Source organism: Pan paniscus, chromosome 21, assembly GCF_029289425.2.
Source record: "Pan paniscus chromosome 21, NHGRI_mPanPan1-v2.0_pri, whole genome shotgun sequence".
In the NCBI taxonomy this organism is placed as follows: domain Eukaryota; kingdom Metazoa; phylum Chordata; class Mammalia; order Primates; family Hominidae; genus Pan; species Pan paniscus.
The window spans coordinates 48,198,450-48,224,229 of NC_073270.2; the positions used below are offsets into that span (position 1 = coordinate 48,198,450).

Genomic DNA, 25,780 nt, shown 5'->3' on the forward strand with positions numbered 1-25,780 from the left:
TGTGAAGAGAATGATAACTGAATTTGCATAGTGAGGCACAAGTAGCAAGAGATGACACAGAGGCAAACAAAAGTGGGAATTCTGGTCACCTGGAGCATGTGAGCTACCGTAAAACTTCGGGTTTTTAATGTGAGTGACAAGAGAAACCATCAGAGGGTTGGGAGCAGAGGGAGTGATATGATTTGCTTCATGATTTAACAAGATCATTTTGGTGCTGTGTTGAGAAAAGAATGCAGCGGCCAGAGCTGAAGCTGCAAAGATTATTTAGAGGCTGCTGCAATAATCTGGGGTGCAGAGCACAGTGGTTTGGACCTAAGGGGTAGTAGTAGAGGCTGTGAGAAATGGTCAAGGTCTTGACATACATTGCAGGATGAACCAAGAGAATATGTTACTGGTTCAGATGTGGGGAACAGCAAGACTGCTGCTTTGTACAAAGCCAGGGGGTCTCAATCAAAAGCAATAAAGGGTGAAGAGGTTCTCTTTTTCTTTTTTTGAGACAGGGTCTTGCTCTGTCACCCAGCCTGGAGTGCAGTGGTACAATCATGGCTCACTGCAGCCTTGACCTCCCAGCCTCAAGCAGTCCTCCCACTTCAGCCTCCTGAGTAGCTGAGATCATAGGTACACACCACCACACCCAGCTAGTGTGTGTGTGTGTGTGTGTGTGTGTAAAGATGGGAGTTCACCATGTTGCCCATGTTGGTCTCGAACTCCTGGGCTCAGGCAATTCACCTGCCTTGGCCTCTCAAAGTGCTGGGATTACAGGGGTGAGCCACCATGCCCAGCCAGAAGGGGTTTTCTTTGGAGATGTAAAAGCCAGGGCCTCAGTTCTGACAAAAGTGAGAAGTCAAGGTTTTTGGCTTGAGCCGCTAATAAAACAGAGTTGCCATTTACTGAGATGGAGAAGACAGTGGGAAGAACAAGTTGAAGGATGATCACAGGCTCAGTTTTGAATGTGTTTAATTCCACGGGCTGATTAGCAATCTAGGTGGAGAGGTTGAGGAGACAGCTGGATAAATGACTCTGGAGGGCTGCGCAGAGGCCTGGCCTGGAGGTATCAATTGGGAAAATTATTAACATATGGATGGATTTTAAAGCCAGGAGACTAGAAGAAATAATTCGGGAAATGAATGTGGATCCAGGGTCAGCAAACTATGGCTCTTGGGTTGAATCCAACCAGCTGCCTGTTTTTGTAAATAAAATTATATTGGAACACTGCCGCACCCATTTGTTTATCCATTGTCCCTGGCTGTTTTCCTGCTACAATGGTGGCATTGAGTAGCTGCTACAGACCCTCTCGTGGATAAAGCCTATACTTTAAGACCTGGCCAACCTCTGGTATGGATACGAATGGGAAAGAGTCCCAAGAACTGGGCCAATAAGGTTGGGATGTGATATGGTTTGGCTGTGACCCCACCCAAAATCTCATCTTGAATTGTAATCCCCATAATCTCTACATGTCAAGGGAGACACCAGGTGGAGGTAATTAATTCATGGGGGCCGTTTCTCTTATGCCGTTTTCATGATAGTGAGATAGTTCTCAGGAGATCTGATGTTATTATAAGTGTTTGGTAATTTCTCCTACGTTCATTCTCCTTTTTGCCGCCTTGTGAAGAAAGTGCCTTGCTTCCCCTTCACCTTCTGCCACGATTGTAAATTTTCTGAGGCCTCCCAGCCATGCCGAACTATGAGTCAATTAAAGCTCTTTCCTTTATAAATTACACCGTTTTAACCAGTTCTTTATAGCAGTATGAAAAATGGACTAATACACGCTGTTTAAAAGGAACCAGCAAACTGTAATCCCAACATTTTGAGAGGCTGAGGTGGGAGCACGGCTTGAGGCTGGGAGTCTGAGATCACCTTGGGTAACACAATGAGACCCTGTCTCTGCAAAAAAAGTAAAAATAAAAATAAATAGGCCGGGCATGGTGGCTCATGCCTATAATCCCAGCACTTTCGGAGGCCGAGGCCAGTGGATCACCTGAGGTTGGGAGTTCGATACCAGCGTGACCAACACGGAGAAACCCTGTCCCTACTAAAAATACAAATTTAGCCGGGTGTGGTGGCACATGCCTGCAATCCCAGCTACTCAGGAGGCTGAAGCAGGAGAATGGCTTGAACCTGGGAGGCGGAGGTTGCGGTGAGCCAAGATCGTGCCATTGCACTCCAGCCTGGGCAACAAGAGTGAAACTCCGTCTCAAAAATAAATAAATAAAATAAAATAAAATAAATAAATAAAACAAATAAATTAGCTGAGCACACTTGCACATGCCTATATGTGCCTATCCCACATGTCCTAGCTACTGGAGAGGGTGAGGTGGGAGGGCCATTTGAGCCCAGGAGTCAGAGGATACAGTGAGCTGATCATATCACTGCCCTCCAGCCTGGGAGACACAGTGAAACCCTATCTTTAAAACAAAAACAAAGAGGAGAAGCCACTGCAGAAGGAGAAAATCTAGAAGTGTGTGATGAATTGGAAGCAAAGTACAAAAAGTGTTTTAAGGAGGATTTAACAACCAGCTGTGTCAGATATTGCCAACTGGTTAAGTAAGAGGATCTGACTTTCTGAGTAATGACTATTGGATTTGGTGACTTGAAGGTCATAGGTGATCTTGAAATAATTGTTTTGGTGGAATGGCAGGGATCTGAGTTACTTTGGTTGAATGGATTCAAGAACAAATAGAAAGAATGGATGCATAAAGAGGGGATGGAATAGTAGCTTGAGGAGAAGATAGAGCTGGGTGTTTCTTTTTTTTTTTTTTTTAAATCTTTTTAAAGATGGGAGAAATACAGCTTGTGTGGAGGGTGAGAAATATATCCAGTTACAAAGGGAAATTTTGATGTAGGGTGGAAAGGGGACAATTGCTGGAGCAATGACATTGAGTTAAAAAAAAAGTAAGTGGGATTTGCTGCATTAAGTAGCAAAACTGGCCTTTATTTAAAAAACAAATGGTTCATCCATAGAAACAAGGAGGTGAGGGGGAGGTCAAATATGTGGGCAACATGTGGGCAATGAGAGCTGGAGGGAATTTCTTTGAATGGTTTCAGTTCCTCAGTCTATTAGGTAACAAGGTCATCTGTGGAACTGAGAACAGGTGGATGTGCTATTAGTCTGAAGATAGGAGAAATATTCTCTGGGAGACTAGAGGGATGAATGGGCCAGGGAAGGACAGTATTGCCAGGCAGCTTTAAAAGCCAGCTCCAGTGGTGCTTCTGGCTTCCTAGTGAGAGTGGTTAGCGCAGTGGTGTGCAGCAGCTACGGAAGGAAAGACCTAGCACAGGCAGGAAATCAGATGGAGCTAGGGTTGTGAATAGCTGGAAATGAGAATGAGGCTGAGGTGTTGGGGGATTATGCAAGGATGTAACTGGAATGATCAGTCGAGGAATTTAAGCTGAGTAGAGAAGGGAATGAGGGCAATGAACAAGGTAGCAAGTCCTGGTGGGGCTGAATTTTTGGAGCTACAATACTAGAGGGAATAAATTGAAAAGAGAAGAGATGTGGTCAGAGTGAAATGTTTAAAATGAGATTACAGAGGGGTTAGCGGTTATTTAAAAGTGGCCTTTTGCCCAGGGCAAACGGAAATTTTGGATAGAGCTCTTGTTTTGTTTTTTCCTGAACACCCTGAAATAAAAAGCTGTCTATGATGTCTGATGTTGGCCACACACCACTTAGCAAAGCTCTTGGCAGACAGTAAGTTAAGGGCTTTACACATAGACTTTCATGTGCTACAGCCTCTGTAGAGAGGCATTTTACAGACGGGGCACTAAAGTGTACAGAATGCGAGTCCTTAAACCAAGGTGGCATAGTGAAGTAGTGGATGAAGCCTGGATATAGCTCAAACTCTTCTATTTCCAAGGCATTTCCCAAATCACCCCTTTCTTCTATCACCTGGTAGGTCTGTGGGTCCAGAAGGCTAAAAGGCTCTCATCGCATCTTTAAGCAGCAAAATCAGGATGTCTCACCCCAAGTAAGAGGCTCTTTCCACCCACCACATTGCCATTCCATAGTCAAGATGTCCTTTACAAGGAGATAGACTTACTTTCCTTTGATTAAACTAGGTCTCTCTCTCTCTCTCTCATTGTAAAAAGACTTCTCGGCAAAAAATTCCTTTTTTGTCTTATCTTCTAATTCTGTATCCCTTTTCCATTCCTTTTTCTTTGTAATTCTTTAATGAATCCACATTTTCCCTTTCCACAATTTCATTTCTTCTTCTACTTAACAGCATGGAACTTTCCATCCTTTTGACAGAGTTCTACAACAAAGGTTAATTACTTTATAATTTCATTCTCTTAAAAAAAAGCACACTAAAATTGCTAATTTTAACTGTGCTTCTTGTCAGTGGGTTCATGTAAATTCACTGTAATTAAACCAGATGTTTTCTTGTGCCTTAAAGTCAGGTGGTAATTTAAGGAAAATTTTCATTTCAACATAAAGGAGGACAGAGTGTTATCAAGGGAAGTTTTCTCCTCTCCTCTCCCCTCTCCTCCCCTCCCCTCCCCTCTCCTCCCCTCCCCTCCCCTCCCCTCCTCTCTTTATCTCCATTTCCACATCTGAAAAGGGGTTAACAATGGTGAACTTTGGAGGTAGATATGAGGAATACCAAGGTAGTATATATAAAAGCACATAGCCATGTACAATTCAACAGGAGTTTCCCTTGATACTTGTCTATGTCATTTTTTTGTCTCTCCACTTCAGTTGCCATATTTCCTTATTCATTCATTATACAGAGGCTTGGAACTAACTTAATAAGAGAGATTTAGATAATTTTAGTCTCGTATTTCCTAGTCGTGTTGGAGAAAATACATTTGTTCCAGATAAATCTTTACATCTTAATTAACTATAGCCTTTTAATTGAACTATACAGTGGTATGCTACTAAATGTTTCACAACCTGCTCTCCAGGGAAAAATAAAGACAAAAACTTTGCCAACTTCCATGGTGTAAATATTTCCACCATGGTTTATTTGAAGCAACGAATGTGGTACTACTGAACTTGGAGGTGGGAAGAGATGCAAGCAAGTCTGAGTTAGCTTTGAATATAGCTAAAAGACGTCATACATATCCCCCATCTTCACAAACAATACCCATAAATGGGACACTATGGTATCACGAAAAGGGCATGAACTTTTATGTGGAACGGTCATTTATTCATCCATCTATTCATTCAACAATGAGCCCATACTATGGATTACCAGAGTGAACAACACAAAACAAAGTTTCTATTCCCATTAAGCTTATATCCCTTATAGAGAGATAATAAAGTGATCAATATACAGCATGAGGCAGAGAAAAATAAAACAGGGAACAGCGGTAGAGGTTTTGGCCAGGTATAGAATTATATATTGGGTGGTCAGGGAATGCCCTTCAGGTTAGATTTTGAATTCTATTTACTCCTCTTCTGCACAACTGTATCGATAGCATCTACATCAACGTATTTGGGAATTGACTGTAAGAATGGAGAGTATCAGCACAATGCCTAGTTCATAGCGGGCATTTGAAAAACATAATTGCATTTCTCTTTGCCCTTTATAATATCTCAAGACCATCTTGGTAAACATCTCAAATGTACTGAGCTCTAATAAAGTGATGCCTTCAGGACTCACTAAGGTGTGAATAGCTTTCACTCTTACACTAAATGACTCTGGACTGCTTTACTTATTGCCTTGTTGTTATTGCTTTTTCTGCTTTTTCTCTCACTTTTCCCTTTTCCCGGTTTTACATGCCACATCTTGTTACTACAGATGTACTCATCCTTAGCAACATGCAGCCTCCTTCTAGCTTACTGTGACCTGAGAAACCTGATCATCGGCTCATTAGAAATGTACACTTAATAAAGGTACTCATTCCTGAGGCATGTCAGTCTTCCTTACAATTCAAGTACATGAGTTTTTTAAAAAGTATGATGCTAAATGAAATAATATATGTTTTGTATGTGATTAACTGTATTAAATATCAATAATATTATAGTATATATTAAGTTATTAATTATAATCAATTACATTATATGTAATTATTATATGGGATTCTACAGTTCCTTATCTGTAAAATAGAAAAAAACAACACTCTTTGCTCCTTCACATTTAGTGTTCAGATTAAATGAATTTACACTGCTAGTAAAAACACAAAATCATACAACTTCTATGGAAGAGTACCTCTAACTCTTGACTACAGCTAACAAAACTTCATATGCACTTACTCTGTGACTCTTGCAATCTCACTTTTAAGAATTTATCCTAAAGATACATTGCCACAAGTACCAAACAACATATGCACAATGCTATTTGCTACAGTATTATTTATGATAGTAAATAACGGAAACAACCTGGGTGTCCACTGGATATTGGTTGAATAAATTACAGTATTTCCATCAACACAATGAAATACCATAGAGTCATAAAAAATAAAGAGCAAATTCTGTAGTAACTGATATGAAGTGATTTCTAGGATATACTGAGTGAACAAAAACACAAGATGCAAAGTATATCAATGATGCTACCTTTTATATAAGAAGTAGGAAGAAGAAAAGTATTACATATTTTTTTGCAAAAAGAACTCTAAGAAAGATCAACCAGAAAGGAATGAAAATAGCTACCTTTCAAGTGTGGATTGGAATAGTGAAAAGAGACAGGAATGGCGGTAATATTTTTTGGAATATACGTTTTAATGTAGTTTTTTAATGGTGTTTTTATTTCTAATTTAATTTAAAGTTCTGAGATACATGAGCAGGAACTGCAGGTTTGTTACATAGGTAAATGCATGCCATGGTAGTTTGCTGGACCTATCAACCCATCACCTAGGTATTAAGCCCCATATGCATTAACTATTGATCCTGATGCTCTCCCTCCCCACACTCCCCAACAGGCCCCAGGGTGTGTTGTTCCCCTCTCTGTGTCCATGTGTTCTCATTGTTCAGCTCCCACTTACAAGTGAGAACGTGCAGTGTTTGGTTTTCTGTTCCTGTGTTAGTCTGCTGAGGATAATGACTTCCAGCTCCATCCATGTTCCTGCAAAGGACATGATCTCATTCCTTTTTATGGCTGCATATACCACATTTTCTTTATCCAGTCTATCATTGATGGCCATTTGGGTTGACTCCATGTCTTTGCTATTGTGAATAGTGCTGCAATGAACATATACATGCATGTATCTTTATAATAGAATGATTTATATTCTGTTGGGTATATACCCAGTAATGAGACACAGTTTTTACTTTTGAAACATGCAACTGTTTTGCATATTAAAAACAATTAAATTGAATTAAAAAGCATAGGTGGAAGGCAAACCTTTAAATGGAAACAAATGAACATAACTGGGTATCAAATTGATAATATAACCATACAGAGAAAAGAACTGAACTTTTGAACATAGTATTCTCACTGCATACCCTCAGTGGTATACAGCCTAAGGAGATAAAAACTGAAATCTTTAACCTAACTTAGTATAATAGCTTTATTGTTTTTTAGAGGGATTGGTGTTGTAATTCTGAAACTATTTTATGTGTGTTTCAGGATGGAGCAAATGAAAACTATGTGGATGTTGAGCACCAGGGTTCTCACTGCAGGAGAAGGGAGATATATGTATAAAATGTGTTGAATTTGAATCAGTATGAGCTCATGACTTAAAACAAAAATAAATTATACTCCCTAGCTCTACCTACTGAAAGAACCTACAGGCAATAACGCATCACCGAGCACACCTAAGTTGTATATCTTAGTGCCAAAATACCACTCCCCATTGAAAGCAACCACAAATCCCTAATAAGTGGTTGGCTTCAGGTCTGGGGCAAGGACATTAAAAGAATAGTCTAGAATATTTTTGTTGTGCCAGAAGCAAGGAAGACTAATGAGAACATGTCAAAAGGACCTGGGAATCAGCTTGAAGAGACTGCCACTGGCCATATTTGAGGCAATTTGAGCATCACAGAGAATGGCAGTGGAGGATTTTAATACACTGAGTCAAAAATGATCTATGAATCAACAGGGAGACCAAAAACAGGGAGGAACATGAAGAGAGAAAAAACTCTTCTCTAAAGAAGAAGGCTAACTAGTAAGCGTAGGGAGAATTATGATGTTTAAATCACCCTTGTGTAAGCACCAATGTAATAACTGGTTCAGGTGAAGACTCTCAGGGCGTGTTAAAACCATTGAGTGAAAGCTTTAGGGGAATACAATACTCATTCCATCTCCAAGTTTCACTCCAAGGATACTTTACAAAAGAAAAAAGGTGCCACATTTACAGTGGAGGGACCGGGCAGTTCTTGTCTTATCTAAGTGACCATATGTGACATCATCAGTACTGGGACTCCCTGACATTATGAACTTCTTGACAAAATACAATGAGAAATATACATCGCCAATGTAAAGGTTTTGCCAAAGATATACGGAACCCTGGTTCTGTCACATAGAATCAGGTTAAATATTATTGGAAATGTAAACAAACTGTATATTACATGATTTTAAAATTAATGCAAAATTTATTAGAGGTTAAATAGCATTGTGGGTATGTAGCAGAAAGTTCTTATTTTTAGGTCTTGTATGCTAATGGGTTTAGAAATCAACTGTCATGATTTCTGCACTTTACTTTCAAATGGTTAAAATATTGTATGTATTCATAAATATATTTACATAGCATATGTCACCTATCATGTAGATATAAGATACACACACATGAGTAAATGCACCAAAGTGTTTACAAATGTTGAATCTAGATGAGAGGTTTATAAGTCTTCTTTGTACTATTCTTTCGATTTTTCTAGCTTTGAAAATTTTCACAATAAAATCTTGGGCTAAAGGAGTACAGGAGCCACTGTATATAATATGTCTATCCGTGCCTAGCACAGTGTAGGTGCTCAATAAATAGCAGTCAAAGTGAGCTGCCAAGCAAAACCATCAACATGGTTTTCATCTTTCAAGGTGCAAGCGAACTGTGGTTTTGTCTGAGACATTTGTGGAAAAGGGAAAAATAAAGAATCTGTTCAGTTTCTTATGAACAGCTGCTACCCAAATGAAGCCATGGGGCTCAGCAGCCATGAGCTGCTCTCTAGTGCTGGATTTCTTCGCAGGCCCTCAAATGCACTGAGGTGCTGAAATTACAAATTCTGCAAATTCCCCAGAACACAATTTTGTGGCACGGATGACAGCAGCATGAATTCAGCCATTCAGCCAACTCAATCCTAAAGGTTGCTTGCTGGCTCCCGGAGGGGGGTTTCAGTTAATCTACTAGAGCCACGCTCTAGCCTCATCTTGTCCTTGAGGTGAACGAGTTACCCAGCCAACAGGAGTGGTGCCTCCTCTCTCTTTAGAAAGAATGGAACTTAACCCTGGCATACAGCAGGGTCCTACACTGAGACTCTCCTTCAGTCCAGTGGGTTTTGAGGCAGAGCCTCAGAATACAGAACTGAGGAATCATGTCTCGTATGTTGGTGTTTTTAGTATGATAATGTCCACACATCTCCATAGAGCAGGAATTGATGTTTTATTAATGATGTTTAATTAAAATTTAATTTCAAAGCATTCCTGCTCTCATGTTGTTTTGATAAAGGCTTTTTTTCTTGGTGACAGGAAGAAGAAAGAGAGAAGTTAAGGAACGCCTTAAAGCTGGACTTGGGGTTTGCTGAGGCACAGGGAGGTAATCCCCAAAGAGCAGCTCAAGGTGGGCAAAGCATCTTTAAAAAGGTGCCCTGAGCTGCTCCTTGGGAAAACCCTATTGTTCATCTCCTGAGTCCTGAATTTTCATGCTGATTTTCAGCAGTGACTTCTCCCTCTCTAATAACCAGGAATTCCCTGTGACTATGAGTCACTAAACCACCCTTTTGCCCTGACTCTGTTTCTCATATCAGGCACCAAGCACACTGCCACTTTTTGAGCTTCTACAGTGTATTTCCCACAACCAGTTAGATTTCTAGATGTCTGGACATGTCTACAGCTCTGAAGAGGTTTCCTAGGGGAGCTGGGAAGTTTCTCAATTGCCGGGGATAGATGCTCCTTTGTGAATACCTTTTTTTCTCCTGTGATTCAACACAAATACAGTACCTTATAACATGCTGGGTATTAGTCCAATTTCTTTATATACCATGCCACTTAATGTGCACGAGAATCTATAAGATAAGTACTTTAATTATTCCTTTTTTGTTTGAGACAGAGTCTCGCTCTGTCACCCAGGCTGGAGTGCAGTGGCGCGATCTCGGCTCACTGCAACCTCCGCCTCCCAGGTTCAAGCGATTCTCCTGCCTCAGCCTTCTGAGTAGCTGGGACTACAGGCATGTGCCACCATGCCCAGCTAATTTTTTGTATTTTTAGTAGAGATGGGGTTTCACCATAGTAGCCGGGATGGTCTCAATCTCCTGACCTCATGATCTGCCCGCCTCAGCCTCCCAGAGTGCTGGGATTACAGGGTGAGCCACCATGTCTGGCCAATTAATTCCATTTTACAGATAAGGAAACAAAGGCACTAAGAGGTTAAACAACTTGTCCAGGCATGCTTGGCTCCAGAGTGTACATTGTCTGACAGCGCACAATTCTACCTGCTGGAGGAAGGGGCTACAGATTTCTGAAACAATGAAGTCAGATCTAGGGAAATCTTCCTAGAACTGGAAGTTTTACAGAGTCTACTCCAAGGATGACCCCAAAGACCAGTGTGTGGGGTCTGCAAAGAGGACGGCTACGAGGATGAACTGGAAGGGTGTAAGGGAGGGATGGATCATCAAAGTAGACTGTGTAAAACTTCCAGATCCAGGATGGGACATGGTGGAAGTGAGAATTAGGGGCAGGGTGAGAAGAGGCTGGCACTATTTCCCTTGTCTTCTCATGAGATTTTGCAGCTGAGAATGTGAATCTGGGTTCTACTCAGGGTCATAACTCTGAGGTATTTAGAACTCGCTTAGATGAAACAAGAGTACTAGATCCTACTGAATCCCAGGAACACAGAAAGAAAGAAGAAAATGAAAATGAAAAAAAGAAAACATGTACTAAACAGAATTGCCACAGTAGAGGCTCTGTCTTCAAGTTCTAAGGCTAATCTGAGTCAAGCCAGGTATTTTCTTTATGCAGCTGACAATGCCAGTGCTCTGGCTAGACCTTTCAGATCTCTTTATACAATTTTTGTGAGACTCTATCCTTTATCTGCACATGCAGAGAGACAAAAGTTACTGAAATTTTACCTCTGAATCTCCCCTCCCCATCCCAGACCCTAACTGTTGGCTGGCAGCTTCCTTGCCTAACTTAGGACATCTGTGATGCATGGCCCACCCTGAACAGTTCCCTGAAGGCTCAGGTTGCAGCCAGTTTTTGCTGGACTTGGCCAAAAGTTGCGCCTTGGCTTTCTCCCCTTCCTTGTCCCACTTCCCTCACTCCCCTCCCAGTCTCCCCTGGGAAAACTTTCTTAATCAGTCACATGCACACGAATCTTCATCTGAGTCTGATTCTCAGGAACTATCTAAAGCCATCCCACAAGGCAAGAGGCAGCCCGGGCTGGCTGGAGGGGAAACTGAAATATGGTCATGGGGAAGTGTTTCTTAGGTAAGCCCTGGAACTGGCGAATTCTATGCTATCACTAAGGTAACTGCGGTGAGCCTGGGAAGAAACATCCAAGTCAATCTGGGGCAATCAAGGAAAGCTTCCTGGAGGAAGTAACACTTGAGCAAAGACTTGAAAGGTCAATAGAGGTTTCCTTGCAAACATGGAGGACAGGCCATTCCAAGCAGGAGAAATGGCATGGGTAAGGACAGAGAGGCAGGAAAAGTTATGTGTTCTAGCAGTAGTGGCTCTAGGTTCTTGGAGTCTCAAGTTATGAGGAAGATAAACTGCAGGAAGCATACCCATTAGAAATGGGGGTATGGAGGTGGGGTGGGTTTGGGAGGGAAACATGGAGGCTCCTAGGCTGGCTTTCAGGTCTCTATCTTGAGTTACTAGGTGCAGTTCATTGAGATAAGGAATACAGGAAAGTCAGTATAGAATTGGAGATTAGTTCAATTTCAGATACCTTGAGCTTGAGATGACTGTCATCCAGCCAGATGAATATTCAGTTCTGGGTGCATCCAATGTGTACGCTACGCTTTTTATATCTATTTTCTGTTTTTAATTCTTACGTAATTCAGCATTGTCTGACTTCCAAATTCAACATGTTTAAACAATGTGATACATGTTTTATCTTTTTGGAGGCATCAGTGCAGTCAAACCTTGGACAGAGAAGGTGGTTGATATAGTTTGGGTATTTGTCCCCTCCCAAATCTCATGTTGAACTGTAATCTTCAATGCTGGAGGTGTGATTGGATCATGGAAGTGGATCCCTCACGGGTTGGTGCTGTCTTCGCGACAGTGAGTGAATTCCCCGGAGATCTGGTTAAGTGTGTGGCACCGCCAATCTCTTGCGCCTGCTTTGGCCACGTAGTGTTCCTGCTCCTACTTCATCTTCCACCATGAGTAAAAGCTCCTCAGCCTCCCCAGAAGCCAAGCTATGTCAGTGCTATGCTTTCTGTACAGCTGCAGAACTGTGAGCCAATTAAACCTCCTTTCTTTATAAATTACCCAGTCTTTATAAATTACCCAGTCTCCGGTGTTTTTTTTGTTTTGTTTTGTTTTTTTGGTAGAGACGGAATCTCACTCTGTTGCCCAGGCTGGAGTGCAATGGTGCGATCTCGGCTCACTGCAACCTCTGCCTCCCAAGTTCAAGCAATTCTCCAGCCTCAGCCTCCTGAGTAGCTGGGACTACAGGCACACGCTGCCACGCCTGGTAATTTCTCTTGTATTTTAGTAGAGACAGGGTTTCACCATGTTGCCCAGGCTGGTCTCAAACTCCTGAGATAGGCAATCCACCTGCCTCAGCCTCCCAAAGTGCTAGGATTACAGGCATGAGTCACCACACCTGGCTGCAGGTATTTCTTTATAGCAATGCAAGAATGGTCTAATACGCTGGTATAAAGCAAGAAGAGGGATGGGGGTACAAAAGGGCCAAGGCTGAGTGCAAGTCTATGGCAGAACTGTCACTGTGATGAGAAAAGCACTCCCTGGAGGTGTGCAATGCACAGTTTACATAGTCCTTCATTGAAGACCTAAGAAAAGAAAGGTGTGTGTGAGGGAATTAAAAATGTAGGAAAAATAAAAGCCTCATAACTGACTGCCATGGCCCTGTGAATAGATTCAATATCCCCATTCCCATGTAAGCTCTCCTCCCTCGCTCACCGTCTTCCTCAGTCTGCACCACCAGCTCCTCGCTCTCCATTCGGCCCTCGGGGTTAGACAGCAAGAGTCGCAGCCGGATGGTCATGAAGGGACGCAGGCCTCGCAGGGTGTAGTGGGAGGAGGTCTGGATGACCTCCTCGGCCTCGTACTGCTGCTGGTTGAACACATACTGGTACTGCACGGTGAGGTTGTAGCTATGGCAGCGGGTCACCGCGTAGCCGAAGGGCTCCCACTGCAGGGTCAGCTGCCGGGCTCGGATGTCTACGATTTCCACGTTCTGTGGGCCATGCACCGGATCTGCAAAACATGCAGGCAAGAAACAAGGGTTCTGAAGAGACCATCACGAAGCTGGGGTACATGTTCTGCTAAAACAGGGAACACAGCTTTTCCAAACATATCTCCACCATTCAATCACTGCCATCATGACTTTTGACACAGGCAATATAATTTAGAGAACATTTTTCTTTACATCAATCTCCCTTGTCTTATTTAAATACATGCATCTAATAGAAAACATAAATATATAAAAGGAAAACATCATAAATAAATGTTAACCATAAAAATAAATGTGAAATTGTTAAATTCTTAAGGGTGCATCAAAGTGCCACTGAAAACCTTCTTGGTACCACACACAGCACACTCCTCGCTTCTGGGATACGCTTATTTAGACGGCTGCTGAGAGCTGACCTGCCTCCTTATACTGAATTCAGCCCCAGCCTCTCCCCTTGCAGGTCAGCCTCTCCTCTTCAGCCAACAACATCCAGATGCACAAGCTGGAAGCTGAGTCACAGCCTCAACCCGCAACACCCAGTTTATCCATGCGGTCATCATGACCCATTAACCCTGCTTTAGGATTTCCTCTCCTTTCCTTGACTACACGGTTCATCATTTCCTAACCTCCTACAACAGTCTTCCATCCCTCTTTTTCTCCCCTGGTCCCTCTGGGAACATCATTCTAAAAGCTAATCTGAGCATGCCTTCTCACCCTAATGCTGTCTCCCACTCCATGCCTCCTACTGATCTTGGTCCCAGATCACCATACATAACGTTGTCTATGTCTAATTTTATTAGGAATATTCTATTTATACTTTATGCACATTAAATAGATTTTTTAATATAAAACAGGTTATAATAAACATGACGTTTTTCAAAAATCCTCACATGTAAAGCTCATTTTATGTTGAGGTTTAGGCATTTGTCTTTGGGGTGGCTTGTTTTGTTTCTTTGAGATGGGAGTCTGACTCTCTATCCTAGGCTGGTGTACAGTGGCACAATCAGAGTTCATCCCAGCCTCAAACTCCTAGGCTCAAGCAATCATGATCCTCTAGCCTCAGCCTCACATGTAGGTGGGCCTACACCATGCTTGGCTAATTTTTTATTTTTATTTTTTCACATATGGGGTCTCTCTATGTTGCCCAGGCTGGTCTCAAACTCCTGGGCTCAAGTGATCCTCCTGCCTTGGCTTCCCAAAGTGATGCGATTGCAGGCACCATCCACCATGCCTGGCTCTTTGGTCAGGCATTTGTTATGTTAGAAACATAACTTCTCATGTGATAGATACACCCAGAAATTCTTGTGTCAGACTTTCTTATCTGGGAGGAGTCAGGCACAGGCTGGAGATTAAATCAGTACTTCTCCCCATACCTACAGGACTTTGCCCAATTATGTATCCTCTTTGGGTCCACTTTTTAATTCATTTGTAAAATGATGATAATAATAGTAGCTAACCTCATGGCAGGCGGAAGGAGAAGTTGGATGAGATGTTTGTAAAGCAGTTAGAACTCAAACTTAATAAGCACTCTACGTATGATAACTGGGGTGTGTTGTTTGTTTTGCAGTAATAGTAATAATATATATGTAATAGTAATAATAATAGTGTTCCGCATGCTGTGTCTACCTTGAATGCCTTGTGAGTGGCAGTGCTGGGAGCACCCTTATGCAAAATGATGGACTAGGTTTCCATCATTGCTCCAATCCCCTCAGAGCATTTAAGGGTAAGGCTACCTCTGCACCAATGCAGCAATAAGAAAGAGGGGGTGCTATTGGTGCTAGTTGATCTGTCCCTATGGGGAAAATATCCTGTAACTTGTGTCGGTGTCCTACCAAGGAACATAGTTCACAGGAATGTCAGGGAACCTGGCAAGCCAGCACAGAGCTGCCCACGTGGCTGCAGGAGTGAGGGTGTTGAGGATAGTGGGCAGCCCTGGCCCCTGATCAAGTGAGGAATTCATGGTCACTCTTACAGCCAAATTATTCATGCTCACAGGTCCTTTGGGCAAAGCAGAGCCAGCATCCCCAAATCAAATGGGTGACTCTGAGAATGTGACATTGAACAAGCTGTTGCTGAGGGCCTATTGTGGAATGGAAGGTGAAATGTGGTCCCTGTAGCTGGGGATTATGATTGGGTGGGATTACGGCTGCTGGCTAAACATCTCGCAGTTGTACTGACTGCAATGAGAGCAGATGTACAGGCACACAGAGAGCAATAAATGGCTTGCCTGGGAAGCCCCGAGCATCCCCACCAGCGTTGCCTAGCTGGGGCCTGTCCACTTGTCCAGGTGCCACAACTCTCCTGGCAGAGAGCCACTGCCCCTGCTCAGGGCCTCTTCAACACTCCTCCCCTGGGTTTGCCCTCCAAACTGATGCCAAACCCCAATACAACACTCACCCACATGGCACTCTCACCTCCCTCCTGAGGCAGGGAGAAGAGGAACACTTAAGACCCATTTAAACCCAAGGCTAAGACCACATGTTATTGAACATCTTAAAATGTACCATATCTCATGTTAAATATAATTTTTGAGGTCTTTATTATGGCCTTAACCCACAAACAAAGCTATAAAGACAAAACACCACTGATGGAACTGTAGCCACAAGTGCTGGGCTCTATCTTCTGAACCATCTTATGACCCTAGGAGGGAAGGATGGCCCACCCCACATTACAGATGAATAACCTGAGGTCCAGAAATGTGCAGGAATTTGTACAGAGTAGCAAGGCCAGCAGGTGACAAAGTGCAGTTTTGAACTTGTGTCTGCCTGACCCCACATGTAGTGTGCAAAGTAAAAACTCTCTGTAAGCTATCAGTTGCACTCTCTATGTTGAAAATCTCACTACCTGGGAGGAAGGCATCACTAGCTCTGTCCTAGAGGAAACCAAAGCTCTTTGAGACAAAATAATTGGCCTAAAGCCACAAAGTGAGAGGCACAGCCAAGATATGAGGTCTGCCAGAGTAGAAAACCTGTGTTTTCTCAGCACCTTGACGCCACCAGAGACTGAGACCAGGGAAAGAACATAAATATGAGGCATGTCGCCTTCATCAGAAGTCTGGGGAGACTTGAAGACAATATTGAGAGAAAGCCAAAATACTATAAGGCAAAAATGACTTGGGTCTCAGGAGCCTAGGACCTGCGGGAGAGAGTGGTACAGTGATGTAAACACATTTAGTGCAAAGCTGACCGCTGGCCTTTTGATCCCTGGTCTCCATTCTCCCTGGAGCTCACCTCTGGAGGTGTGCATATACACACATTTCTGCTCCTCTTAAAGGACTAAACAGGAGCATCTTTTTAAAGAAGACAAGGATATGGTGATCTTGCCACACAGCAAAGACACTCTTTCAGACCGGGAAAGTTGGGATACAGGAAAAGCCACTTGTTCCCTCTTGAGCATGTGTGACTGTCACGGCGGGCCCAGGGTACAGTGCTGCTGACTAGAGCGTGGCTTGAAGCGAGACTCTGGCACTCACTATCTGGGTGACCTTGGGCAAGGGCACTTCATTGCTGAGCCTCCATCTCCTCATCTATAAAGTGGAAATTATTACACTAGTCTCAAAAGGTTGTTAATGAGCATAAAATGAACTGTAAAGAGAGAGAAAATTGCCTTTGGCTAACAGTAGGTACTCCTCTTAGAGAGAATTGCCTTTCTTGGAGAAATGCCTTTGGAAGCTTGTGTGAGGTAGAAGCTGCATTCTTGGGGCCTCAGTATCACTTATGCTGAGACTCCAGTGGGAGAGAAAAAATAAACCCACTGGGGGCTTGGATAGAATAAGAGAGGTGTGAGGGTGAACAAATGGCAGAATATTGGGTGAAGCCCAATACGATCACTCCCCAAGTGATTTTTACATCTCCAGCAAGGCCCTCAAAATACAACAAAGACCTTTGCTGTGCCTGGATCTCCTGTGGGTTCTAGAAAGGGTTGAGGTCAGCATGCCTTGGGCCTAATAAGATACCATGTGGGAACACAGCGACCAGAGGCAAAGGAACCTTGGAAAATGTGCTCATGTGTGTTACTGAAATCTTGGGAGATGATATTGGGGAGATGATCTTTCTACTGGCTATGAAAATTCAGAGATTCAAGGAAATCTCAGTTTGTATTCCAAAGGCAAGAAGGACTCTGGTGAACCTAGAGATTCGGTACCTGCAGGTGAAAGCATTTTGTCAATCTGAGAACTCGCATTCAGGAAAGGGAAAGACAATGGCTATTAAGTAGCAACTCTGGGCTAGGAGCTACCCTTAGCACTTGTGTCCTAAAAACAACTCCATGGTATAGGAAGTTGAGACTCAGTGAAGAGATGTAACTTACCCAGGGCCACACGGCCGAGCCCCCATTCTCTGGGCTCCCATGAATGGGTCAGTTACACATGTATACACACAAGCCTGTCCCGAACATGTGCAAAATCACAGATGGGTCTGGGATAAGAATACACATTTTAGTCTGTAGCCCCTTCCCCCTTCTCCTTCCACCCAACTGCATCTCTTCCTGCAGGGGGCCTCACATATATGTGTGCAGCGACCTCAGTCCTCAGGTGCAAGCTCTGTCCACTTCCCCCAGACATCCATTCTTTGGCCATGGCACTTTGCACTGTTGTCCAACACACACTTAGCATTTGTCACACTGCCCAGGAATTGCTTGTTCATGTGTTTGTCTCCCCTCTCAGGCTGCAACAGACCATGTTCTGTTTGCCAGTAACCTCACAACACGGCACAGAGTCTGTCAAGGGGCAGTTCCTGTGAGATGAACAGATGGTGACCTGTTCTTGGGAACTGAGCTCAGACTCTGACTCCACAGTCCTTGTTCTGTCCCCTTCAGCATGTCAGCCAGGTCTTTAAGGGTAATATATATATATATATATATTTGCATTCAAGCAAGAGAATATCCTGAAATCCTATTCAATGGAAACTAGGTTTTAGAGTGTGATGGAAGCATTCATGCTTTCAGTCTGACCCCTCTAAACCTCATCTGCCAAACCCAGCTTCTGCTGGGTAATTGCCTGCAGCATGGAGAATCTGGGGTTTACATTCGGGTTGGTGCAAACAAGTTGGAAATTGCTAAGAAAGCCTTGTGTGTGCAGTGGAGATTGGTTTGTTGAATTTACATCCCCCGTGTAAATACATCCAAGCCTAGAGCCTATGGTTTCTGCCTCCAGATAAAGCCCTGTCCGTATGACCTTCTTGAGTAACAGCCCACAGGCCAAGAAGATGACAAACAGTGGGAAGAGTGTGGCTTGTCTGGGAAGCTGGAAAACCATCTTCTGATAGAAAATCAAAGTGGCTCTACCTCTGGATGCACCTTCTGTATGCTCTTAGGCTAGACAACAGTGGCCTTGTCCTATGCCCTGTACTTTAGAGAGCCACTTTGGCCCACTTCAGACTGTCCCTCTTCTCGGAGCAAGGGATCAGGGGGCCAATGGGCTGGCCAAAGGACCTGGTTCTGTCCTCTCCCTTCTGGTCCAGGCTCCACATTTATGACCCCCTAGAATTCCCTGCCAAGAGGCCCTACACTCAGTTTCTTCCTTTGTTCTGTCCTTCCTGTGAGTGGCCGTTGGCCTAAGGATGGCCAAAGGATGGCTGTCTGGGGGCAGTGGACAGAACTTGCACCTGAGGACTGAGGTTGCAGTGCACACACATATGTGGGGCCCTTGTGGGGAGAGATGTGGTTGGGTGAAAGGAGAAGGAGGAAGGGGCCACGGGCTGACATTTTTATTCTTATTCCAGATTCTGTGATTATGCACATGTTAGGGACAGGCTTGTGTTCATGCATGTGTGACTGACCCACTCAGGTTTTCAGAACCTTCTCCATTCTTACTGCGGCCTCAGGAAGGCATGGTGGTCCTCCTCACCTCTGAACCCTGCTCCTCTTTCTACATCAGCTCTTATTAAAGCACCATGTCCATCCTGAAGTACCATTTTCATCCTAATACCCGAGCCCACCCTGCAACAGGTACCTTCCTGCCCCCAAATGCCCCTGAGTCATTTTCCACTTCTCACTTATCAAATCCTGTATTCTTAAAGCAAAGCAAGGGATTATAAATGCCTTCACACCTCCAAGCCTCTGCCCAGCTATTTCCTCTGCTTGGGATGCCACCAACAAATCCTCATTCAATATTTTCAAGGCCCAGCTCCAATGCCACCCTTTACTTGTGACTTTCTCTAACAGTCTCCCTTGCCCATAATTAATGCCTCGATGACATTTTTTTTCCCTTAACATGCTATCATATGTCTCCCATAGCTCTTATCAGACTTCAGGGTTATTGTTCATATGTTTGGTTCATGTTCACCTCCACTGCCAACCTGTGAGCCCCTAGATCTCCTCATTTTATAACTATAACATACAGCTGCTGAATAAATGAATGAATAAGTACATAAATGAATAAATCTAGAAAGTAGTGATAGCTGAAGACCAAACCACCCGAATTTAGGTGCTAATAGAGGGCAGGGGAAAAGCAATAAGTAGAGGGTTGAATCAGGATCTCTTTACGCTCCAATTGTTAAGGGTAATCATGTGGTTAAGTCAGAATTGGCTCCCTTTTTTGTTCTGTATGGACTCGGCCTCCATCCCTGCTGTCAAAGGCAATAGCTGTAGAATCTTCTAATGACCTTAATCAAGGCAGAACATCTTATTAGAAAAGAAGCAGCAAAACAGATTTTCAATTCATGAATTTGCTACGTATTCATCTTTGCATGTGGAGTTGGCTGTAGCATATGTACTGTTCAAAGTTGAACCTAAATTAAGATAATTTGGGGATGGGGCTGAAAATATGGAGGTGGATAGCTTGTATGCAAAATTAATTTTTTATCCATTTGGAGATGCAATTTGAGTTCTTTTCAAATTAAATTGCAATGGGGTCCTAGGCAGCTGGAAACATTATTGCCAACATAATTTGATACTGCAAGAGCAGAAATATGTTGACAGATAGTTCGATGTGACCATTAATTTGCACTTTCTGCATGGAAATGATACACGAAGGGAATAAAAAGGTAAGGGGAACAAAAATAAAATCCATCTTCTTTCCAGCATCATCCAAACCCACTCTCTTGGTTATTTTCCACCACCTCTTCTAATTTATTGCAGATGTTTGGTGGACAAGAATTTGTTGAATACTAGTTCACTATTCCTAAACCAAAAATCTGAAATCTGAAATATTCCAAAATCTGAAACTTTCTGAGTGCCAGCATGATGCTCAAAGGAAATGCTCATGGGAATATTTCAAATTTCAGATTTTCAATAACAGGGATGTTCGACTGGTAAGTATAACAGAAATCTTCCAAAATCTGAAACATTTCTGGTTCCAATCATTTCAGATAAGGGATAGTCAGCCTGTATTATCATAGATATCTTATAAATATAAGCAAGCATAGGAATCCAGGAGCTCCATTTGGAGATGCTGGTAATTCCACAATATAGAAGCACTAGATCCTACCCGTGCTGATGATTAGAATCACCTGAAGCTGGAGCACGTCACCTTGCGAGAAGGCAACACGGTTGCTACCCTCCCATAGCAATGCCACAGAGAAGGTAATCCACTCACGTGTTCATTGTCTCATTTCTTAATTGAAAACTACTCACTGAGCATGGAGGCATCATGACATGGGGAAAAGAACATTGGTTCTGTGATCACCTGAACCTAAGCACATCACTTACCCTACCTGTGTCTGTGCCTTATTTTTCTCATGTAGGAAACGTAGATGATACTCCCTCACTCTTAGGGCTATGAGGTGAATTAAGAAGACAATATATTCCAGAGTCTTGGATGGTACTAGACACAGTTGCACTCCCTCAAACCCAGAGTGGGAGGTGAGACAGAACAGCCACTGAGACAAACAGGGGTTGTGGAGGTTTCTGTGGATCTCTGACCTGGTTCTGAGTCTAGTTGACTACTGGCCTCATTCTTTTAACCAACTATAGTTTAGTGTTAGAAAGCTTCCATTAATGCCCTTGCAGTTATTGCTGTATCTACTCCTTCCATTCTACATACATATCCTGAACCTCTGAGATGGGCCAGGCATTAGGGATGTAGGTGAATGGGACACTTGCTTGCCTTTGTGAAACTGATGCTAGGGGGATGCAATAATTTTGAAGGATGATATGATGAAGCTTGATAAGTCTTTTGCAGGGAGGTATTGGGCTTCTGGACAATAGATACAGTATAGCATTGAAACCCATCTAAGCCAATTTGATGATGACGCATGCACAACCCTGACATTCGTTATCATAGAAACCAAAGCCATCAAAGAAATTTAAGGTGAACGAGGATTAACGATTCCCCAACAACTGCATTATTAGATGATAATAAAAGCAAGCCTTAGGCCAAATTCTACTACACAGATGGACACAGTATACAAGCATTTATTAGCAAATGGGCACAAAACAGCTCAAACAATCTATTTCATAAAGTCCCAGCAATAGATGAATCAGTTACCATTTTTCATGAAAGGTTCATTCGAGGCAAGTACAACAATACTCTAAGGCAGAAGTAGGTGAGCTTTTTTTTTTTTTTAAGGGCCAGATAGTAAATATTTAAGGTTTTGCACCTTTGCAGGTTAGACAGTCTCTGTTGCATCTTTCCATCTCTGCTATTATAGTGCAAATGTAGCCATAGACAACATGTACGCAAAATAGGTGTGGCTGAGTTTCAATAAATGTTTGTTTACAAAAAGCTAGAACCTTAGGCTATAGCATGCTTACTCTTGTTATGGAGGTAAAATAAATGACTATGATTGTCACTTTAGGCAGCCGGTAATCCTCCTAATCTCATGGCTAACACAGTACTGTTTAGGAATCAAGGTTTTGACACCATCCCTAAGGTCGAAGACTAGAGGTCTTACAGGATTATTCTTTATAATGTCCTCCTGGAGAGTATTTTAAAACCATTTTGGCCAACCCACATATTTTAAATACCTTTCATTTCACCAATTAGAATTTACTTGTAACATTTATTATGCTAGTCCACAGGCCCTTGATTTCAACCACAGTAATCAATTGCTAATATTTAGTTTGCTAATTAGCAACATGGAGGTTGTTGATCAAGATATGGTATCAGAATAGTTGGGAAAATAGGCGTGTACTCATCACATCTGGTTAGTTTTTTTAAATTTTTTTTTAGAGGCAAGCATCTCACTATTTGCCCAAGCGGGTCTCGAAATCCTGGCCTCAAGCGATCCTCCTGCCTCAGCCTGGGAGACAGAGCAAGAGCAAGACCGTGTCTCTAAAAGAAAAAAACCATATATATATATATATATATATATATATATACACACACACACACACACACACACACACACACACACGTGCATGTATATATATGGTTATCATATGTTATTTTGATATATGATATCAAAAGCATGTGGTGTACTTAGAGTTTTCTCTGAGGTATGGGTTCTTGACTGCAACACTAGTGTACTTCCCTAAATGGTGTGTTCTTGATTGTAAGGCTCTTAATACCGGTACTAGCTCTCAATAGCTTGACCAATACAACTCACCCATCACACCCCACTGTGTAAGCTTAAATATTTGAGATAAATTACCAACAATGTAATATTTAGTCTAGAGGCCAAGAATTCTTTCCTGAAAAGGGGACCTTGGGCAAAGGATGGATAGGATTAAACCAGGTAAAGGGGAAGAGTGTGTATAGAAGGGGACGAGAGAGGGAGAAAAGGGAGTGGGAAGATTAAGCCAGAGATAAAGGAGGCAGCACATTTAAAATCTAAGAGACAAGAGCAAGGAGGCTAATGGCCACAGAGATTGCCATGCTTGGGTGGACCGTCCCCAAGAGCAGGAATCCCTGCCTTTCACCACACATGCACACCCCATAGTGATGTGCTAGGCCAGTCTGGGTGTTACACATTGGTCCTCCTACCATCCCTAAGAAGAAAATGAGGATAACAACTAGGGCAGTTGTAACAGTACGATAAGAGTATTCTTTGCCAAAAGTAAAGCACCGGAGAGAGTCATTTGTTTTGTATTTTGAGTTTCTACCATGTGCTGAGAACTATACTGGATGTAGGAGTGAACCAAACAGGCAAAAACCCTCTGTGCCCTTATGGTGTATATATTCTAGTGGGGGTAGGAGATTAAATAATATATCAGATAAATCAGAAAAGTATGTAACACATCAGATAGTAGTAAGTGCTGTGGAGAAAAATCAAGGAGGGAAGAGAGACTGGAGGGTTGGGAAAGGCTTATGTCTACAATTTTACTTCTTTGATTTGAGGCCTTGGCATCAGCTCCTTGATCTTCCTGATCTTTCTTCTTCATTCACCCTGAAGTTTTTTACTTTTTTTCCCACGGCTTAGCTCAAAATATTTTTTAAGCATCTATAGGGTGGCAAGCTAGTTTTGGGGGACATAGTGTTAACAAAAATACACATAATTCCTGCCTCCTTTGCACTAAATCTGGTGAGAAAAACAGACTAAAACAACCATCATGGCAGCCAAACACATGAGCTAACCAAACTGCATGTGTTTTGAAGGAAATACAGATGTTATAATATGATGATAATGCAAATAAAAAGTGTTCTGAAGGAAACACAAGGGATCGATTGAATAAAAATGGCAAGCTATGTACAGTAGTCAGAGAAGACGACTGAAGAGGTGACATTTGGACTGAAAGGTGTCACTCTTCCCTCTCTATTCCCACTTCTCTCCCAGTTTTCACTCATTCTTCTTTGTTTTTGAGACAGTCTCGCTCTGTCACCCAGGCTGGAGTTCAGTGGCGTGATCTTGGCTCACTGCAACTTCCACTTCCCAGGTTCAAGGGATTCGCCTGCCTCTGCCTCCCAAATAGCTGGGATTACAGGCACGCCACCACGCTTGACTGATTTTTGTATTTTTAGTAGAGACGGGGTTTCACCACATTGGCCAGGCTGGTCTCGAACTCCTGAACTCGAGTGATCCACCCGCCTTGGCCTCCCAAAATAACTGGGATTACAGGTATGAGCCATCGTGTCCAGCCTCCACTCATTCTTCAGGCCTTCCTTTAAACATTAGTTCTTCCGAGAAAGCTGTCGCTCAAAAGCTTCTCTCGCCCAGCTGGGTATGTGTCCCACCCCATCCCACTCAGATGCATGTAAAATTGGGTCCCATCAGGGCTAGTCCAACAGCCCTATCCCACGGGTCCTCCAGTCAGTTTGGGGTACGGAGGGGGAACCCAGAGTCAGATATAATCCAGATTCACAAAGCAGCCTATTGACTGAGGTCATGGCCCTCGGGCCTACAGTAAGCACAAAAACTGCAGCCCAAGGGCCTTCGGCCAGTTATTCAGCCACTGTCTTTGGCTCCAAACATGCCCTCTGTATCTTGCTTTACGGTGCTAAGGCTAGGATGGCACAAATCACATGTGCTCTACTGTCTGGCTGCATGCTAGTATCTGCCCATAGGGGGCGATAGAGGGAGCCTGCGGGGCTGGAGGACGGGGAGACTTCAGCATCAGGTATCCAAGTAGCCAGTTCATTCTGTCACAGCATTTGGATCTAGCTTGCAGTTTCCCCAACACTTACAGAGCCAGCCTCATTGCAGCACCTCAGAGACACCAGCACCAGCCTCTTTTCGTTCTTTTCAACCCTGGCAGTAGCGGCTCCCCACAGTTGCCACCTTTGTCTAGTGTTTTCATGTTCTCTTTTAATGTTTTCCATTTTCTAGGCAATTCTTTATATACAGTTAACCAGAGGTTCACAGTGCCCTTGGTGTTTTGGTAATTTTTTTTCCCCACAGATCCTAAGCCAAAAAAAATACCCAACAGTTTCATGTATTAGTTGTTCCAAACAACTTAATAAGTATTTGCATCCTAACAAATAAGAAGTGGTTTGAGAAAACAGTACACACAAATCAAAATAAAGCTATTTTTTTTCTTTCTTTCTTAACTACAGTTACTTCCTAAAAGGATGCATGTATCTGTTGAGCATTACACAATTTCTCAAACTGAAGATTCAGATTAGACAGACACTGCCACTTTCGTTGCCTGTTCCATGTTGATTTTGGCACAAAACTTGCATTTCATCATGGCAATTGCCAGAAGCCCAATTCTGCCAAGATATGACATCAGAAGGAATGTAGCCCAATCTCATGTTGAAACTCTGGGCCCCTTCAAGTAGTCATTTGTAGCGTGTCTGACAGATGATGCTGTGTTTTCCACGATACTGGTACTACCGGTGCTCTTGTGAGTTAAGAGTGGTGTCTTACACTGTCTCAACACAGTTTGAAAACCAGGATAGTTAACAATTCTGTATAGGCAATTCTGTCTGTTATAAGTGTCATGATTTACCTCCAAAATAGACCTTGACTGATGCAGGACCCCACTGCCTAAACGTCCTTAATATTCCACGTTCCCATCT

General features: G+C 42.9%; 1 protein-coding gene across 14 annotated transcripts in view; it reads right to left on the reverse strand.

The window, feature by feature from the left end:
• PTPRT (protein tyrosine phosphatase receptor type T) overlaps positions 1–25,780 on the reverse strand; it is a 1,127,644-nt gene that overhangs the window by 397,532 nt on the left and 704,332 nt on the right. For all 14 annotated transcript variants that reach the window (XM_034947434.2, XM_034947430.2, XM_055104674.1 and 11 more), the window contains exon 8: positions 13,176–13,472. In XM_034947434.2, coding sequence (XP_034803325.1) covers positions 13,176–13,472 — 297 coding nt within the window. The remainder of the gene's footprint in view (positions 1–13,175; positions 13,473–25,780) is intronic.